General features: G+C 35.0%; 2 protein-coding genes across 2 annotated transcripts in view; both read right to left on the minus strand.

Annotated features, from left to right (window-relative positions):
* DHRS7 (dehydrogenase/reductase 7) overlaps positions 1–3,387 on the minus strand; it is a 231,686-nt gene extending 228,299 nt beyond the window's left edge. Inside the window, exon 1 of the mRNA XM_077768937.1 lies at positions 3,383–3,387. The gene's annotated coding sequence lies outside the window, so the exon portion shown is untranslated. The remainder of the gene's footprint in view (positions 1–3,382) is intronic.
* CUNH14orf39 (chromosome unknown C14orf39 homolog) overlaps positions 270–15,421 on the minus strand; it is a 47,634-nt gene continuing 32,482 nt past the window's right edge. Inside the window, exons 14-18 of the mRNA XM_077768925.1 lie at positions 15,113–15,174; positions 13,147–13,325; positions 11,385–11,523; positions 6,048–6,105; positions 270–469 (exon numbers count right to left, since the gene is read on the minus strand). Of these exons, the coding sequence (XP_077625051.1) occupies positions 270–469; positions 6,048–6,105; positions 11,385–11,523; positions 13,147–13,325; positions 15,113–15,174 (638 nt within the window). The remainder of the gene's footprint in view (positions 470–6,047; positions 6,106–11,384; positions 11,524–13,146; positions 13,326–15,112; positions 15,175–15,421) is intronic.

Genomic DNA, 15,421 nt, shown 5'->3' on the forward strand with positions numbered 1-15,421 from the left:
TCAAATTCTATTAAGATAAATTCTGCCTAAATATGGCTTACAAAATCAAAACCAAAATAATGATAGCAAATGCTACAAATAAAACAAAATTAGATGACACAGGATTAATTTCTATCAATATTTTAATAAAATCAAATAATGTAACTATGGTAACCTATTATTGCTTTAACCAACAAAAGAAAGTAGTCTTCAGTTTTAAAGGAATAATGTAAATTTATGCCCTAAATGATTACAGAGCAGTTAAATAATTCAAGAAATTAGTAATTAGTTCAAAAAAAGGTAAATTGCATTGTATTTTGTGAGGAAGATGAAAAACCTTTTACAGAAGAAGGTGTTGAGTTTTGATCCTGTTCAAATGAAAATGGAAAACTAAAATCATCTTTTCCAGTTCCAAATGTATGAGTTGAAGAGTCTGATGAAAAAGAAAATGTAAAGGCATCTTCTCCTTCTGGTTTCCCAAATAAGTTTCCTGAGGAAGACAAATATTACAATATCATGCTATTCATGCAACATAATTTGCATAACCTACTAAATTACAGTATGCTGCAAATAATAGATAGGGTAACATCTTATCACTTATTAAGCAGATACTTAACTATATTCCCCCATGGGCAAAGAACTGTCCTTTGTACTATGAAAAGTTAAATAGATTCAAACTTAAACTCTACTTTCAAGTAATATGAACACAAGTATAAAAAGGGCTAGTACAAATGGTAGAAAAAAAGGGTAAAGCACCTCAAATCGAGAAAATACCACAGAGGCACAGAAACAAGCATGCATAGGAAGTATAAGGATAACAGAAATCAATGGAGCTTGTCAGGAGCACTAAGAAATAATGAAGCACCATTAAAAGGGTATTAATGAAGATAAGCTTGGAAAGACTGCTGATTGTCCAACTACAGAACCTGGAGTTTATTTGTGTAAGAAGAAGCCATTAAAAGTTTTCAAGTGGAGCTATGACAGGATTTGAACTGCTTTATAAGGATTACTAAGGAAAGAATGTGTAGAAAGGTTGGAACAGTAGAGCATCTAGAAGTGGAAATAACAGGAAAGAGATGATGAAAGCTTGCTCTTACAGTCATAGTGAAAGGAATGGGGAAAGAAATGCTGGCTCTGAGAGACACTGTGCAGAAGTCAAACTTACTCAACTATTACAGATGAGTTACTATAATGTACTGTTTGTAATACAGATGGAAATGGACAGAACAGTGAAAAGGTTTCTAAAAGAAATTTCTGAAATCAACTTTACATAAATAATTTGTTAATGACTCTAAGAATTGGCCAAACTGAATTTCTTCCTTACAGAAAGAATTCAATTAGTACATTAAGCAAAATAATTTATTTTGTTGCCCTTTGAAGCTTCATGTATCTTCAAACACCTCAATTATTTCACCCTAAATAAAGGTTAGCCAACCAGAAGTAGAATGGATAGACAGAGGGGATGGGTAGATGGACTGACTGATTACCAGATACTTGAGTTTTTCCTCTCTTCCTTTATTTTTCCACTGACTTCAGTGTACATCCATAAGACTTAGATGAAGGAAAATAGCTCTAATATAGCTACAGATTCAGAAAGAACGAAAAACTTGAATCTGCCTTTGAATAAATGAATGTTTATATTTAATTTAAGAAGAAAAGAAGTTCATATGAAGTCTTCATAAAACTCCTAGGCTCATTATAAATAAAATAGTAGGTTACTGTGCAAGGTGCTGTGGGCAATTCAAAGATTAATAAAACAGAATCCCTGTCATCAAGACCTGTGATTAGAAGAGATTTTATATACATTCATAAATAATAACAGACATAATGTTCAAAAAGTATATTAAAAAAAGAAACATTCAGAAAAGTGAAAGAGAAATCTTTTTGGAATGTAAGGCTGAAGATAAAAGGATTTATGGAATCTGGTCTTTAAAAGATGGTTAGAAAGAATCAGAAATTGAGGATTTGAGGAGAAAATAATAGGTTAAGACAGTACAGGCATATTTGAGATGAGGTGAGTTCTTCAGTTTGGCTGAAAGCGTACATTATTCTTACAAGAGAAAACAGTATGGAGGATTCTTAAAGTTAAAAAAGACTAAAAACATAAGGTCCTAAAGTTTAGAAGTCAGGGAGGGAACATATGAATTTGGTCATCACCTGTATTATACTATTTCAAAGTGCTGATATGAATGAGTGTCAAATGAATAAGAATGTCAAAGGAGAGGTTATGAATATCCTAATTTTATTAAATTAGGTTTAATTAAAAGAATGTATACAATTGGTATATTCATTCTGGTCTCATAGCATTAAATGCTATTTATGACAATTCCAAAATTTTTGTCTCCACCTTGTTGAATTCCAAATTCATATAACAATTTCTTACTTTACTTTTACTTAAGCTATCTAATATAGGCTTTTCAGTCGATAACACTTCCAAAACTAAACTGCCAGCTCCTGTCAGTCTCTACATATGGCCTTCCATATTTTAAATGGCAGTTATATTCTTTTTTTTTTTTTTTGCAAATAGTTTATTGTCCAGTTGGTTTCCATATAACACCCAGTGCTCATCCCCACAAGTGCCCTCCTCCATACCCATCTCCCCCCTCCCCCCCCCCCCCNNCAGTTTCTTGATTTCTCTTTCTGTTGCTTCATTTTTGGTGTATAAGAATGCAACCGATTTCTGCACGTTGATTTTGTACCCTGCAACTTGGCTGAATTCTTGGATCAGTTCTAGTAGGCTTCTGGTGGAGTCTATGTAGATTATCATGTCGTCTGCACAAAGTGAAAGTTTGACTTCTGCTTTGCCAATTCTGATGCCTTTTATTTCCTTTTGTTGTCTAATGGCTGATGCTAGGACTTNAGTCGGACGCTCAACTGACTAAGCCACCCAGGTGCCCCTGTAGTTCTGTTTTTTTGCTGGATCTCTGTCTGGCTTGGGAATCAGAGTGATGCTGGCTTCATAAAATGAGTCTGGAAGTTTTCCTTCGATTTCTATTTTTTGGAATATCTTGAGAAGAATTGGTATTAATTCTGATTTAAATATCTGGTAGAATTCCCCAGGGAAGCCATCAGGTCCAGAGCTCTTATCTGTTGGGAGATTTTTGATAACTGATTCGATTTCTTCACTAGTTATGGGTCTGTTCAGATTTTCTATCTCTTCCCGTGTGAATTTTGGTAGTGAGTGTGTGTTTANAAAAAGGATACAGACAACCACAGAGGGAACACAGGTACACAAACGCAGACAAAACCAATATACACGCAAATCCAGGCTCAGGTAAAAACAGCTACAACAACAAGAAAACAGCTATCTGGAGGGGATGGGAGTGGTTTGGTGCAGGTCTTGTCTCCACTGTGTCCACTGGCCTCCCTGAGGCCCCTCCTTGGTGGCTGTGGGGAGAAGAATGGCGTCGCCCCAGTCCCTTCTCAACCAAGCATTACAAATCACTTCTTCGGTACGATCTCCCTGTGCTGAGGATGTAGCCAAGGTGGGCTGAGTTCTACGCCTCACATCCTGCCTCATTTCCAGGTCCCAGTCTGTGGCCTTTGTTATACTGCCCTAAACAGTCCCCGCAGGTCTCTGCTTCCCTGTTGCCTGGGGTTTGGGTGGGGGGTGAGGGAAGTGTCGCAGCCTCAGATCCCCCAAGCAGGGATACAACCTGAGTTCGTACGGGAACGTAGCAACTTCAGGTCCATAGAGTCCGCATTGCTGTAGCGGGCAGCTGCCACTTCAGCGGGCTGCTTTCACGCGTGCTGCAGCTGCTTTACTGGGTGCCAGTTCCGCTTCACGGGGTCGCCACTGCCGCTTCAGCAGGCCACTGTTGTGCGCACGGCCGCCGCTTCACTGGGCGCCGGGACCGCCTCCACAGGCCGCTTCACTGGGCGCCGGGACCGCCTCCACAGGCGTTGTTGCCACCGGTTTACCAGGCCACCGCAGCCATGGATGGTGCTGGGCGCAAGGCAGTCCAGTTTTTCCTGGCACCTTCTGGGACCAGGGCACCTAGTTTAAAGTCAACACCCCAGCCAGAGCTAAAAACACATGGTCTTTTTAAGCCGAGGTTTTTTTCTCTTCTCCAGGGACGGTTCTATGAGCAATCTCAGCTTTTCTTTCCTTTCCCCTGGACTCGCGGCAGCTCACCACCACTCGCCAGTTTATCACTCACCACAGCTGCACGCAAGCCAGGTTCCCTCCCCTCCCTCCATATCTCTGGGTCCCGTCCTGCTTTTATCTTCCCCAGTTCGCACTCATGCACTTGTGAGGTTTCTTTCCCGGTGTACCCTGTCTCTTTCTCTTCTCAAACTCCTGTGGCTCAGTGTCCTATGACTTCAGGCCTTCTCTGTTTGAGAGATGGGTGCAGGCGAAATGTACAGAGGTCCTAACTTCTCCACCATCTTGCCTCCAACCAAATGGCAGTTATTCATCAAAATCTTCTTCATATCATCCTTATTTCTTTCTCTTAACCCTTACATCCTTGCAACTCTACCTTCAGAAAGCTTAATGACCAAATCTGACCTCTTCTCACCAGTTCCACTACCACTATCCTTGAATCCATGAATTTTCACCTGTATTATTTTAATTACTTCCTAATAAATCTCCCTGGTTTCACTCATTTCGATACAGTCCATTCTCCATATAGCAGCCAAATAATGCTCTTAAAACTCATTAAATCGCATCAGTTCTTTGCTCAAAACTTTCCAACAAACTGCCCATGTCACTTAGAAAAAACCCAAAGTCCTTAACGGTCTTAGGGCTCCATATGGTTGGCTCTCTCTCCAACCTTTCTTATTTAATTTCCTACCAGTTTCTCACTCCTTATTGGATTCCTATCATACCAATTTACTCACTATCCAACAAAAATGCTGAGTATGCTCTCATCTCAAAATCTTTGCACCCTCTGCCTAGAACACTTACCCAAGTAGCTTGTCCCTAGCACCTCCTTCAGGTCTTTGCTCAAATGCTGCCTTTTAGTGATGTCTTCCCTGACTCCCTTGTAACAGAGAAACCACTCTCCCAATCCAAATACTCCCCATTGCCCTTACTCTGTTTCTTTTCTTCATAATACTTATCACCCCCAGTGAGAAAAGAGCTAACATCAAGCCTGCATTGATCCAAGCCCACCTGGAAGGATGCCCTTGAAGTCCAAATTCTCACAGGACTATTTTCTTAGAAAATACAGAATTAAAGTAAATGTGTCTTCCTAATTTAGTGTGGGACTGCACCTGAATTAGGTGAGGTATGAGTTAGGATGCAGTCCTTGGACCTTATGATTAGAATGGTATTAAGACTGGTGGGAAACTGAGGTTGCAACTTTTGTATTATTCACCAAGACTTTTGTCCACAGTAGCTTTACATGTCCCATGTGAGTGAGGTGGCAAATGAAACATTATTATTTGGGTAGGTGACGGGCCTCTCAATGAGATAAATATGCTATACATGCTGTTATTTCCTATCCTATATATTTCTATAAAGCTAAGTATATCTAATATTAGATTAAAAGTTGTAATGTGTGAGTCTGCCAATCAAATCTATATATCTACTGCTGCTTAGTGCACTACCTGACATATAATCATTATTTGTCTTTCAGTCTCTCCCACTGGAACACAAACCCTATGAGAACTCTGCATTCTTGTCCACTATTCTATCACCAGAGCCAAGGCAGTACTGCAAATAAAATATACTATATGTATACACATATATGTTTATATTTATATGTTGAATGAATCCATTAATCATAGGATAAAAGAAGAAAGAAGATCCAATAAAAGGTAAGCACTGGAGAGACAGGAAGAAATCCAAAAACTTCAGAAGGATGAGAATAGTCAACTATATCAAACACACTGCAAAGACAGTGAGTATGATACTAATACAAAATACCCATAACGTTTGATAATTAAGTCACTAGTAATATTAATTTGGTGGCATAGTGAGAGAAGAAGCTAAACTGCTACAAAAAAACAGTGACTGGTGCAGAAGTAACAGAATTTTAAAAGAATAAGCTGAGAAAATCAGAAACTAAATATAAGTTGAGAAGATACATGTTTTTATACGTAGCAAACTTCAAATCGCTTACCAATTTCTTGTTGTGATGAAAGGGGATTTAAATTTCCTGCAGAATAATGTTCATTAAGCTGAAAAATAATTTCCATTCAATATTACTCATGAAGTAAGTAGAACAGCATAAATGACATTTATATTTGAATATAAATCCCGATTTTTCTAATAAGCATAATTAAAATAGTCACAAATGGAAACATTCCTTTTTTAAATGGCAACATTCTATTTTATAGCACACTACTTTTTAAAAAAGAAATCTATCTTTAAAACCTATCATTTACTTATATTAAAATAAAACTTACTGATTTCATTCTGGCAATGGATAAAATATTAAAAGGTATATGTGTTGTGGTAAAAATGATTCCTACTTTGGAATATTAATATAACCTAAATTCGAATTAACTTTTGCTTTATTCTGAAGGTCTTTTACAAATCAGGTTGTTGCTATTGTTTTCCTGCCTATAAAAGTAATAGGAAATATGACAGCTTTATGTTACTTCTGACCAAGTTTTGCTGCTAGAAGAGTCTGGTTTCTATGTATAACAGGTTTTTTTTCTTTTTAAATGGGATCATGACATAGACTATGAAAACATAGTTTTCTGACCCCTTTTTTTCTCTTAATGTTGCATTATGAGCATTTTCCCATGTTACTTTTCTTCCAAAACCAGATTCTTTTTATGGCATTTTAACATTCTTCTATTTGGACATACCACACAGTTTTTTTTAAGGTTTTACTTAAATTCCAGTTAGTTAACACACAGTATAATATTAATTTCAGGTGTACAATTTAGTGATTTAACACTTACATACAACACCTGGTGCTCATCACCCTGCATAATTCCCATCACCTATTTAATCCATTCCCCCAACACATCTCCCCCATGGTAATCATCAGTTTGTTCTCTAGAGTTAGGAGTCTGTTTCTTGGTTTGCTATTATTCTTTCAATTTGGACATTTAGGTTATCTGGGGTTTTTTTCCTAATACAAATTACAGTTGAATACATACTGTTATGCACAGATTTACATTTCTTTGACAATAAGGAGTGCTGTTTTTCTCAAAGATTTTATGTCACCTGAATTACTTTTTCAGTGAATTGTTTATTCACCTAAAGAACTCTGTATATATCTTGGTAATCCATATAAGCTCTTCATATATTAAATATATTAATCCCTGGTCATATTATCGCAAATATTTTATATCACATTATCACTTAGCCTTAAAAAAATTTTTTTTAACAGGGCACCTGGGTGGCCCAGTTGGTTGAGTGTCCAACTCCTGATTTCAGCTCAGCTCATGATCCCAGGATTGTGGGATCAAGCCCCAAATTGGGCTCAGCACTGAGTGTGGAGACTCCTTAAGCTTCTCTCTCTCTCTCTCTCTCTCTGCCCCTCCTCCCCATGCTCCCTCTCTCTTAAAAATAAAAAGAAATTAAAATATAACAATTTTCTATGGAACCAAATGCAAACCTTTTATTTTCCTTTGACTTATCTTCCATTGTTTTAATGCTCAAAGTACCCTTCCTCTTTTTAAGATCTGATAAAGATTTAAAGTTTCAAGACTTTCTAGCCCATACCATTGATCAATGTATTAATCCTTGTACCATTATCACACTTTGCTTGCTCTAGATTTCCCCTCACCAGTCTTCTTTTCCACAGTATTCTCTTATTATTAATGTGTGTAGAATCAAAATACTATTTCATTCATAAAATATGTAAATTATCTTCTCTTTTTATCAGTCTAATGATGAGTTTATAAACTCGCAGGGTTTTTTTTCAAAAAACCAACTTCAGCTTTGTCGATTTTCTCTATTGCTTGTTTTCTATTTCATTAACTTCTCTTATCTCCCTTATTTTGTCATTCTATTTACTTTGGGCTTATTTTGTTCTTCTTTTTCTAGATTTTCAAAGTGGGAACTTACATCACTGATTTTAGACCTTTCTCCTTTTCCATTAATTGAATTATTTAAATATCAATTAAAGCTATGGTTTTGTTCTGGTTTTGGCAACATCCTACAATTTTGATACACTGAATTTTTGTAATCATTCATTTCAAAATTTTTTCTAATTTCTTTCATGATTTCTTCTTTGATCCATGACCTAATTACTCAGGATTTTCCTTCTACCTTATTATTAATTTCTAATTTAATTATATTTTGAGCAGAGAACATACTCTGTATGATTTCAATCCTTTTAAATTCACTAAGACTCATTTTATGGCCTAGAACGTGGTCTTGATGAATGTACTATCAGCACTTGAAAAGAATACAGAGGCACACCTCAGAAATATTATGAGTTTAGTTCCAGACTACTAAAAAAATGTGACTATCACAATAAAGCAAACCAAATGAATTTTTTGGTTTCTCAATGCATATAAAAGTTGTGTTTGCACTATACTGTAATCTAGTAAGTGTGCAATAACATTATGTCTAAAAAATGCACATACTAAAATTTTTAAGTATCATAATTTATAACTAAAAACTATATGGTAACCTTCATCTGAGCTATCAGTGGGTTGTAATCACTGATTATAAACCACCATAACAAATAATAATGAAAAAGTTTAAAATATTGTCAGAATTGGGGCGCCTGGGTGGCTTAGTCGGTTAAGCGTCCGACTTTCGCTTAGGTCATGATCTCGCGGTTCGTGGGTTCGGGCCCCGCGACGGGCTCTGTGCTGACTGACAGCTCAGAGCCTGGAGCCTGTTTCAGTCTGTGACTCCCTCTCTCTCTGACCCTCCCCTGCTCACGCTGTCTCTCTCTCTCTCTCCTAGAAATAAATAAAACATTAAAAAAAAAAAATTGTCAGAATTACCAAAATGTGACACAGAGATAAAAGTGAGCAAATGTTGTTGGAAAAATGATACTAGCAGACTTGCTTGACACAGGGTTACCATAAACCTATGTTTTATTTAAAAAAAAAAAAAGCAGTATCTGCAATGTGCAATAAACAAGGTGTGCCTGCATATGCTGCGGTTGCTGGATGCATTGTTCTATAAATGTCAGTTAGGTCACTAGGGTTGATGGGGTTGTTCAGATTTTATAGATCTTTATTGATTATGTTGTCTAATTCAATCAATTGCTGAGAGGGGGGTTTATTAAAAATCTCCAACTAAGTTTGTGTTTTTTCTATTTTTCCCTTTAATTTAATTCAGTCAATTTTTGTTTCTGAGTATAGTAGTGTTTTCAGTATAGTTAACATACAATGTTATATTAGTTTTGGGTGTGCAACTTAGTGAATTGACAAATTTATACATTATGCTATGTTCATCACATGTACAGCTACCATCTGTCCCATTACATTCTTATTACAATAACATTGACTTCCTTATGCTCTGCTTTTGTTTCGGTATTTTGAAGTTGTCATTAGGCACATACACATTTTTCATTGTTGTATCTTCCTAGAGAATTAGCCCTTTTATCCTTAAGAAATGTCCTTCATTATCTTTAGCAATACTGTCTTGAAGATTATCTAAAATGATGTAAGTACAGCCATTGTGGCCTCCTTATTAGTTTTTGTGATTTTTTTTTTCATTCATTTACTTTCTAAGTTTTTATCTTAAATTTAAAGTGTGTTTCCATTACCCATTTATCTCCAATTAAGAGTCTTTTTTCTGGCTCCCCTCTTTTCTTATTTTCTCTATGTTCATCTGTTTTGTTTCTTAAATTCCACATATGAGTGAAATCATGTGGTATTTGTGTTTCTCTGAGTTACTTTGCTTAGCATGATATTCTCTAGCTCCATTCAGTCATTGCAAATGGCAAGATTTTATTCTTTTCGGTGGTTGAATTATACTCCAGTGTGTGTGTGTGTGTGTGTGTGTGTGTGTGTGTGTGTGTACACAAGATCCTCTTTCCCCATTCGTCAGTCGATGGACATTTGGGCTCCTTCCATAATCTGGCTATTGTTTTATTTTTTTAATTAAAAAAAATGTTTATTTATTTTGAGAGAGAGAGAACTCGCACACAAGCAGAGGAGGCACACAGAAAGAGGTAGAAAGAGAGAATCCCAAGCAGGTTCCACACTGCCAGTGCAGAGCCCTTCATGGAACCTGATTCCACAAGCTGATAGATCAAGACCTGAGCTGAAATCAAGAGTCAGATGCTTAACCAACTGAGCCACCTAGGTGCCCCAATTTGGCTACTGTTGATAATGCTGCTATAAGATCAGGGTGCATACATCCCTTCAAAACAGTATTAAAAGTCATGAAACTTTAAATATTCATTAGATCTTAAAAGAGGAAGGATTCTCTGAGCATTAAAACAGTGGAAGATGAGCCAAAGGAAAATAGGGAAATTGCTGGATGTAGGGCAGTTCTACTTTTTTTTTAATATTTATTTTTCTTTGAAAGAGAGAGAGCAAGCAGGAGTGGGGCAGACAAATGGAGACAGAGGATCCAAAGCAGGCTCTGTGCTGACAGCAGAAAGCCCGATGTGGGGCTCGAACTCACAAACCTTGAGATCATGACATGAGCCAAAGTCAGACACTTAACCATTTTACCTACCCAGGCGCCCCAGGGCAATTCTACTTTTAACTTTCTGAGGAAACTTCATACTGTTTTCCACAGTGGAAACCAGTCAACTAGTGTGGTATCAGAGTGTAGGCTTAACCACTACACTGTGCTGTCTCTACTGATCAAATAAAATACATCTTAATTTTCAGTTTCAATTGACAAATACAGAAATAAGCACTTTACTATTCTATCATTAAGTAGTAGAATCACTATCACTATTAGAAGAAAATTAGGTCTTCTAAAAAATTAACTGATAATGTTGCTATGTACACATATGTAGATAAAAAGACTAATAACCTGGAGAATTTTTCACACTGAGAATATGTGAGGTTTGGTTAGTAGACACATGAACTATAAAGCCAAATTAATTTTAAACTACCTTTAACTGAAATTTAATCAACCCTATCCTGAAATTCTTTTTTTAAATAAATAGATATCAACTGAGGGTACCTGAAATTGAAAATAAAAACATAACGGGAAAACTCTGCTATACTATCAATAAAACTCAGAATCTTCTACAAAATTGCTGGTGCTTTGTACTCTGTCCCAAGACAGTTTGATATTAAAGAATTAAAATTATTTGAAGGATCCAGTGTACAGTTTTTATTTTTCTTATTTTTATTTTTTAATGTTTTATTTATTTTTATGAGAGACAGTGTGAGCATGGGAAGGGTAGAGAGGGGGGTATGCAGGATCTGCGCTGACAGAGCCTGATGCAGGGCTCAAACTCACAAACTGTGAGATCATAACATGAGCGATGGATGCTTATTAACCTACTGAGACACCCAGGCGCCCCTCCAGTGTAGTTTTTTAGAAATAAAACTTTAGCTTCTCATATTACCTGATCTGATGAGATTTCTGAATCAAACATAGTAGAATCAAATAAATTCAATCCAGGAGATCTAGAAGTATAATTCATAAGAAAAGAAAATCCAGGGGATTCCTTTTGTGATTGACCTTCAAGCGTTATATTTCTATTTCTGTCACAGAGAGATAAGAAATAATAAAAATGTTAAAAATATATTACTAAATATTGCAGACTGGTAAACACCATAAGAAATAGCATAGAAGTAAGAATTAGCACAGTAGGGAAAGGGAAGGAATAGTTATTGCAGTGACCAAACTCTTAAGAAAAAGATGACTTGAGGTGAAGAATGCTAAAGTACAACAATCAATTATGGAATGATAATAATGAAGTTCAACTGAGAATAAACTGTCGGGGTCTATTCCTGGTATTTCCATAGGCATTAACTTATGTATTTCTCACAGTAACTTTATGAAATCGGTATTACCACCCCCATTTTACAGAAGACAATTCTGAAGCATAGAAAGGTTAAATAACTTTCTCCAAGAAATGTAAATGCCAGAGTGGGATTTAAATTCAGCAATCCAGATTCAAAGTCCAAGCTTTTAACTTTGAGGTTATACTGTCCCCAAGATACTGAAATCCAATGACAAGATTTTAGTCTTAACAAGAAGTCAGCCATTACATACTTTGCATAAGGAAGTTAAACTAGAAAATGATTTGGGAAAAACAATTAGAGAAGACAGTATACAACACAATGGTTAAATGCATGAATTCTGGAGGCAGAAATGCCTGGATTTGAATCACAATTCTATCAGTAATGAGTTGTTTCACCTGTGATTCTATTTCTTCTTCCTCTAATAATGTATTTACGTCTCGCAGTTTATAAAATGCTTAGACACAGTTAATGCTACTGTTACATATAACAGAAATCTGAAGATACTTCCATAACTGTCTCCATGACCATCACTGAGTCACTTAACTTTACAGATTAGTTTTCTCATCCATTAACATAAATTTTAGTATATAGCTGCCATTCTTTTTACAGTTCTCAGTGTTTGAGTCAACAGCATGACTTTCACATATTAAACTTTTACTAACAATTCAAACTACAGAAGTAGAACATGGGTAAGAGATTCCTGAAGTGAAATCTGTTGGACATATGTTTTTTAAAAATCTTAAGGTTAAAAAAAAACAATCTTAAGGTTTGTAGTTTCAAAAGTGATTAAAGTAAATAAAAAGGTTAAATGCAGCATTATCCTCTTGGCTGTAAGCTACAAATCTGTGGTTTCCAAAGTTAAATAATCATGTTAGAGATATTTCTGCCTACTGAGGTTAGTTGGCAGGTAGAAATTCTTGCTTTAGACACTACAACATAAGGGAAAATAACACCTGGAACATTCTTCAGTGATGTCCACAAGCTATTCTATATGTGACAGTTGCTTTTTAGCTTGACATTTAACATTTTTCCACACAGTTTTTATCCTTTGGAAAATCTTAAATCTATATACTATTGCATGGGGTAAGTACTCAGAATCTATGCCATCTTCAGCTAAGTGTTGTAGGAAAAAAGGAAAAAAGGTTCTATGGAACAAGAATAGTAGAATGCTAATAATTATTTGAACAGGATAATAGGTACATGGAGGCTCATTATGCTAGTCTCTCCTTTGCATATTTGAAATATTCCATATAAAAACCTTTTTAAAGTTACAGGTACTAGACATTTTACTATTCCTACTAATATTTACATAATTTTGGCTCAATATATAGATTCTTTAATTATTAATTAAAATCCTACATTTCAAAAGATGGGGTTTTAGGAAACAATAATTTCTCCAAAGGTTCAGGTGTTTTCACAGCTTCAGGAGTTCTTAAAAATAAAGGAATTTCAGGAGTTTGTGGAAAATTCTCAGTCCTTTCTTCTACTTCATCACTATTATTTTCTATTGACTTCCCAAAATGTTCTGCGCATATAACCTACAAATTCAAAATAATAGAAAACTATAAAAATGAATGCTTTTACATGAACAAACTCACATATATAAAAATGTGTGATGTGGAAAACACCATACTAATCTATTATGTTATCTTTATAGACAAAATAACTAAAATATTAATTCATAAATGTGATATCAAAATATAATTGCAAAATATGGAAAAATAACTATTTTTAATTTTCTAATTTTTCTTTTCTTCCCAGATCTACCTCCCCTACCTCTACCTGAAAAAGAAAATGATAACTAGAACATACTCAAATTGATGAAATGGTTAGGAATGACTTTTTAAAAATTTCCACATCATGTTCTGATTCAAGATTGTATATAATACCTCTTTAAAAGGAAAAAGTAATTTACTTCTAAGCAATCTTATTCTCATCAGTTATGTTCTTTATACTTTTTTGCCCTTATAAATTCATTTTACTATTTTCTCTGCAAAGGTTGAGAACTTCAATACAAATGTTGCTTTATATCATTTTGAAGGGTAGAAATATGATTTCTCAAATGTTTGCTATACCAAATATCACTTCAGAAACAATTTGGGTCCTTCTACCAAAAAAAAATTAAAATGTGCGTTTTATCTGTATTTCTTTTTTGTGTGTGTGTGGTTTTTTTAAGTTTTTATTTAAATTCTAGTTAATATACATTGTAACATTAGCTTCAGGACTAGAATTTAGTGATTCATCACTTACATATAACACCCAATGCTCATCACAAGTGTGTACCTTAATACCCATCACCAATTTAGCCCATCCCCAACCCCCTCCCCTCCAGCAACCCTCAGTTTATTCTTCTATCATTAAGAATCTCTTATGGTTTGCCTCTCTCTCTCTCTCCCTTGTTGCTTCCCTCCCTCTCCCTCTCTCCTTTTTTCTCCTTCCCCTAGGTTCATCTATTTTGTTCCTTAAATTCCACATATGAGTAAAATCATACGGTATTTGTCTTCCTCTGACTGACTTATTTTGCTAAGCATAATATACTCTAGCTCCATCCACACGGTCAAATTATGGAAAAAGCCCAAATGTCCATTGACTGATGAATAATGAAAGAAGATGTGAGATATATATGAATGTGATATATATAATCATATACATGTGATATATAAATATATATATGAATATTACTCAGCCATCAAAAAGAATGAAATCTTACCATTTGCAATGATGTGGATGGAGCTAGAGTATTTTATCTGTATTTCTTGAGCAGTATTCTACTATGTCATTTGTCTTGTTTTAACCCTTAGTAGTTACCTAGTAAAGTGAATATACATTGTCTACATCTATCATTAAAGTTTTCCACTATTAAAATGTATTTTGAAGATATTTTTGTGGTAACCACTGGTTTTGACTGGAAAATTATCAAATTTTACCAAACAAAACTGTCTTCCTCAGTTGTGATTTAGTTGAGGTGTCGTGTATATACTGTATATACAGCATATATACATATATTATATGCTGTATATACAGTATAACTATATATTAATACATTACATATTATATACAGTATATATGTGTGTATATACAGTATGTAATATAAATGACAGCTCTTTTTGTTTATTTTCATGTAAACTTTTTGTGGCTTCATTTTTTTTAAATCTAAAACTCCTCTAAGGGATGGGAGTTTTAACACCATAGCAACTTGATTACTAACCGAATAACATCTAGACCTCACATAATCTTCATTAAACCTAATATGAAATTAAAGTGGAAACAATATTTTAAATTGGAATGTTTTGCTTAGAAATTAGAAACCAAACATTTCACTTACTTGTGAACTACATTTTGATTCCCTCAATGGTCTTACTGTCCCTTTATCTTCACACTCAGCATCTGTTTGTTATGGGACAACAATTTTTTTTTACAATTGTAAATAAAACAAACAATAAGAAATTGCCAACATTTAACTGTTTTTGACCCACAAAAATAGCAATTTCATATAGTTCTACCCAACACATAGAAATAAGAGAATAAACCCATATGAACAGTTTAACAAAGAAAAAGAGAATATCCATGTAACCACCACCCAGGTAAAGAAATAGAACATCATGCATACTTCAAAATGTCCCATATTCCTCAT

The sequence above is a fragment of the Crocuta crocuta genome, unplaced genomic scaffold (genome assembly GCF_008692635.1).
Source record: "Crocuta crocuta isolate KB4526 unplaced genomic scaffold, BGI_CrCroc_1.0 scaffold10, whole genome shotgun sequence".
In the NCBI taxonomy this organism is placed as follows: domain Eukaryota; kingdom Metazoa; phylum Chordata; class Mammalia; order Carnivora; family Hyaenidae; genus Crocuta; species Crocuta crocuta.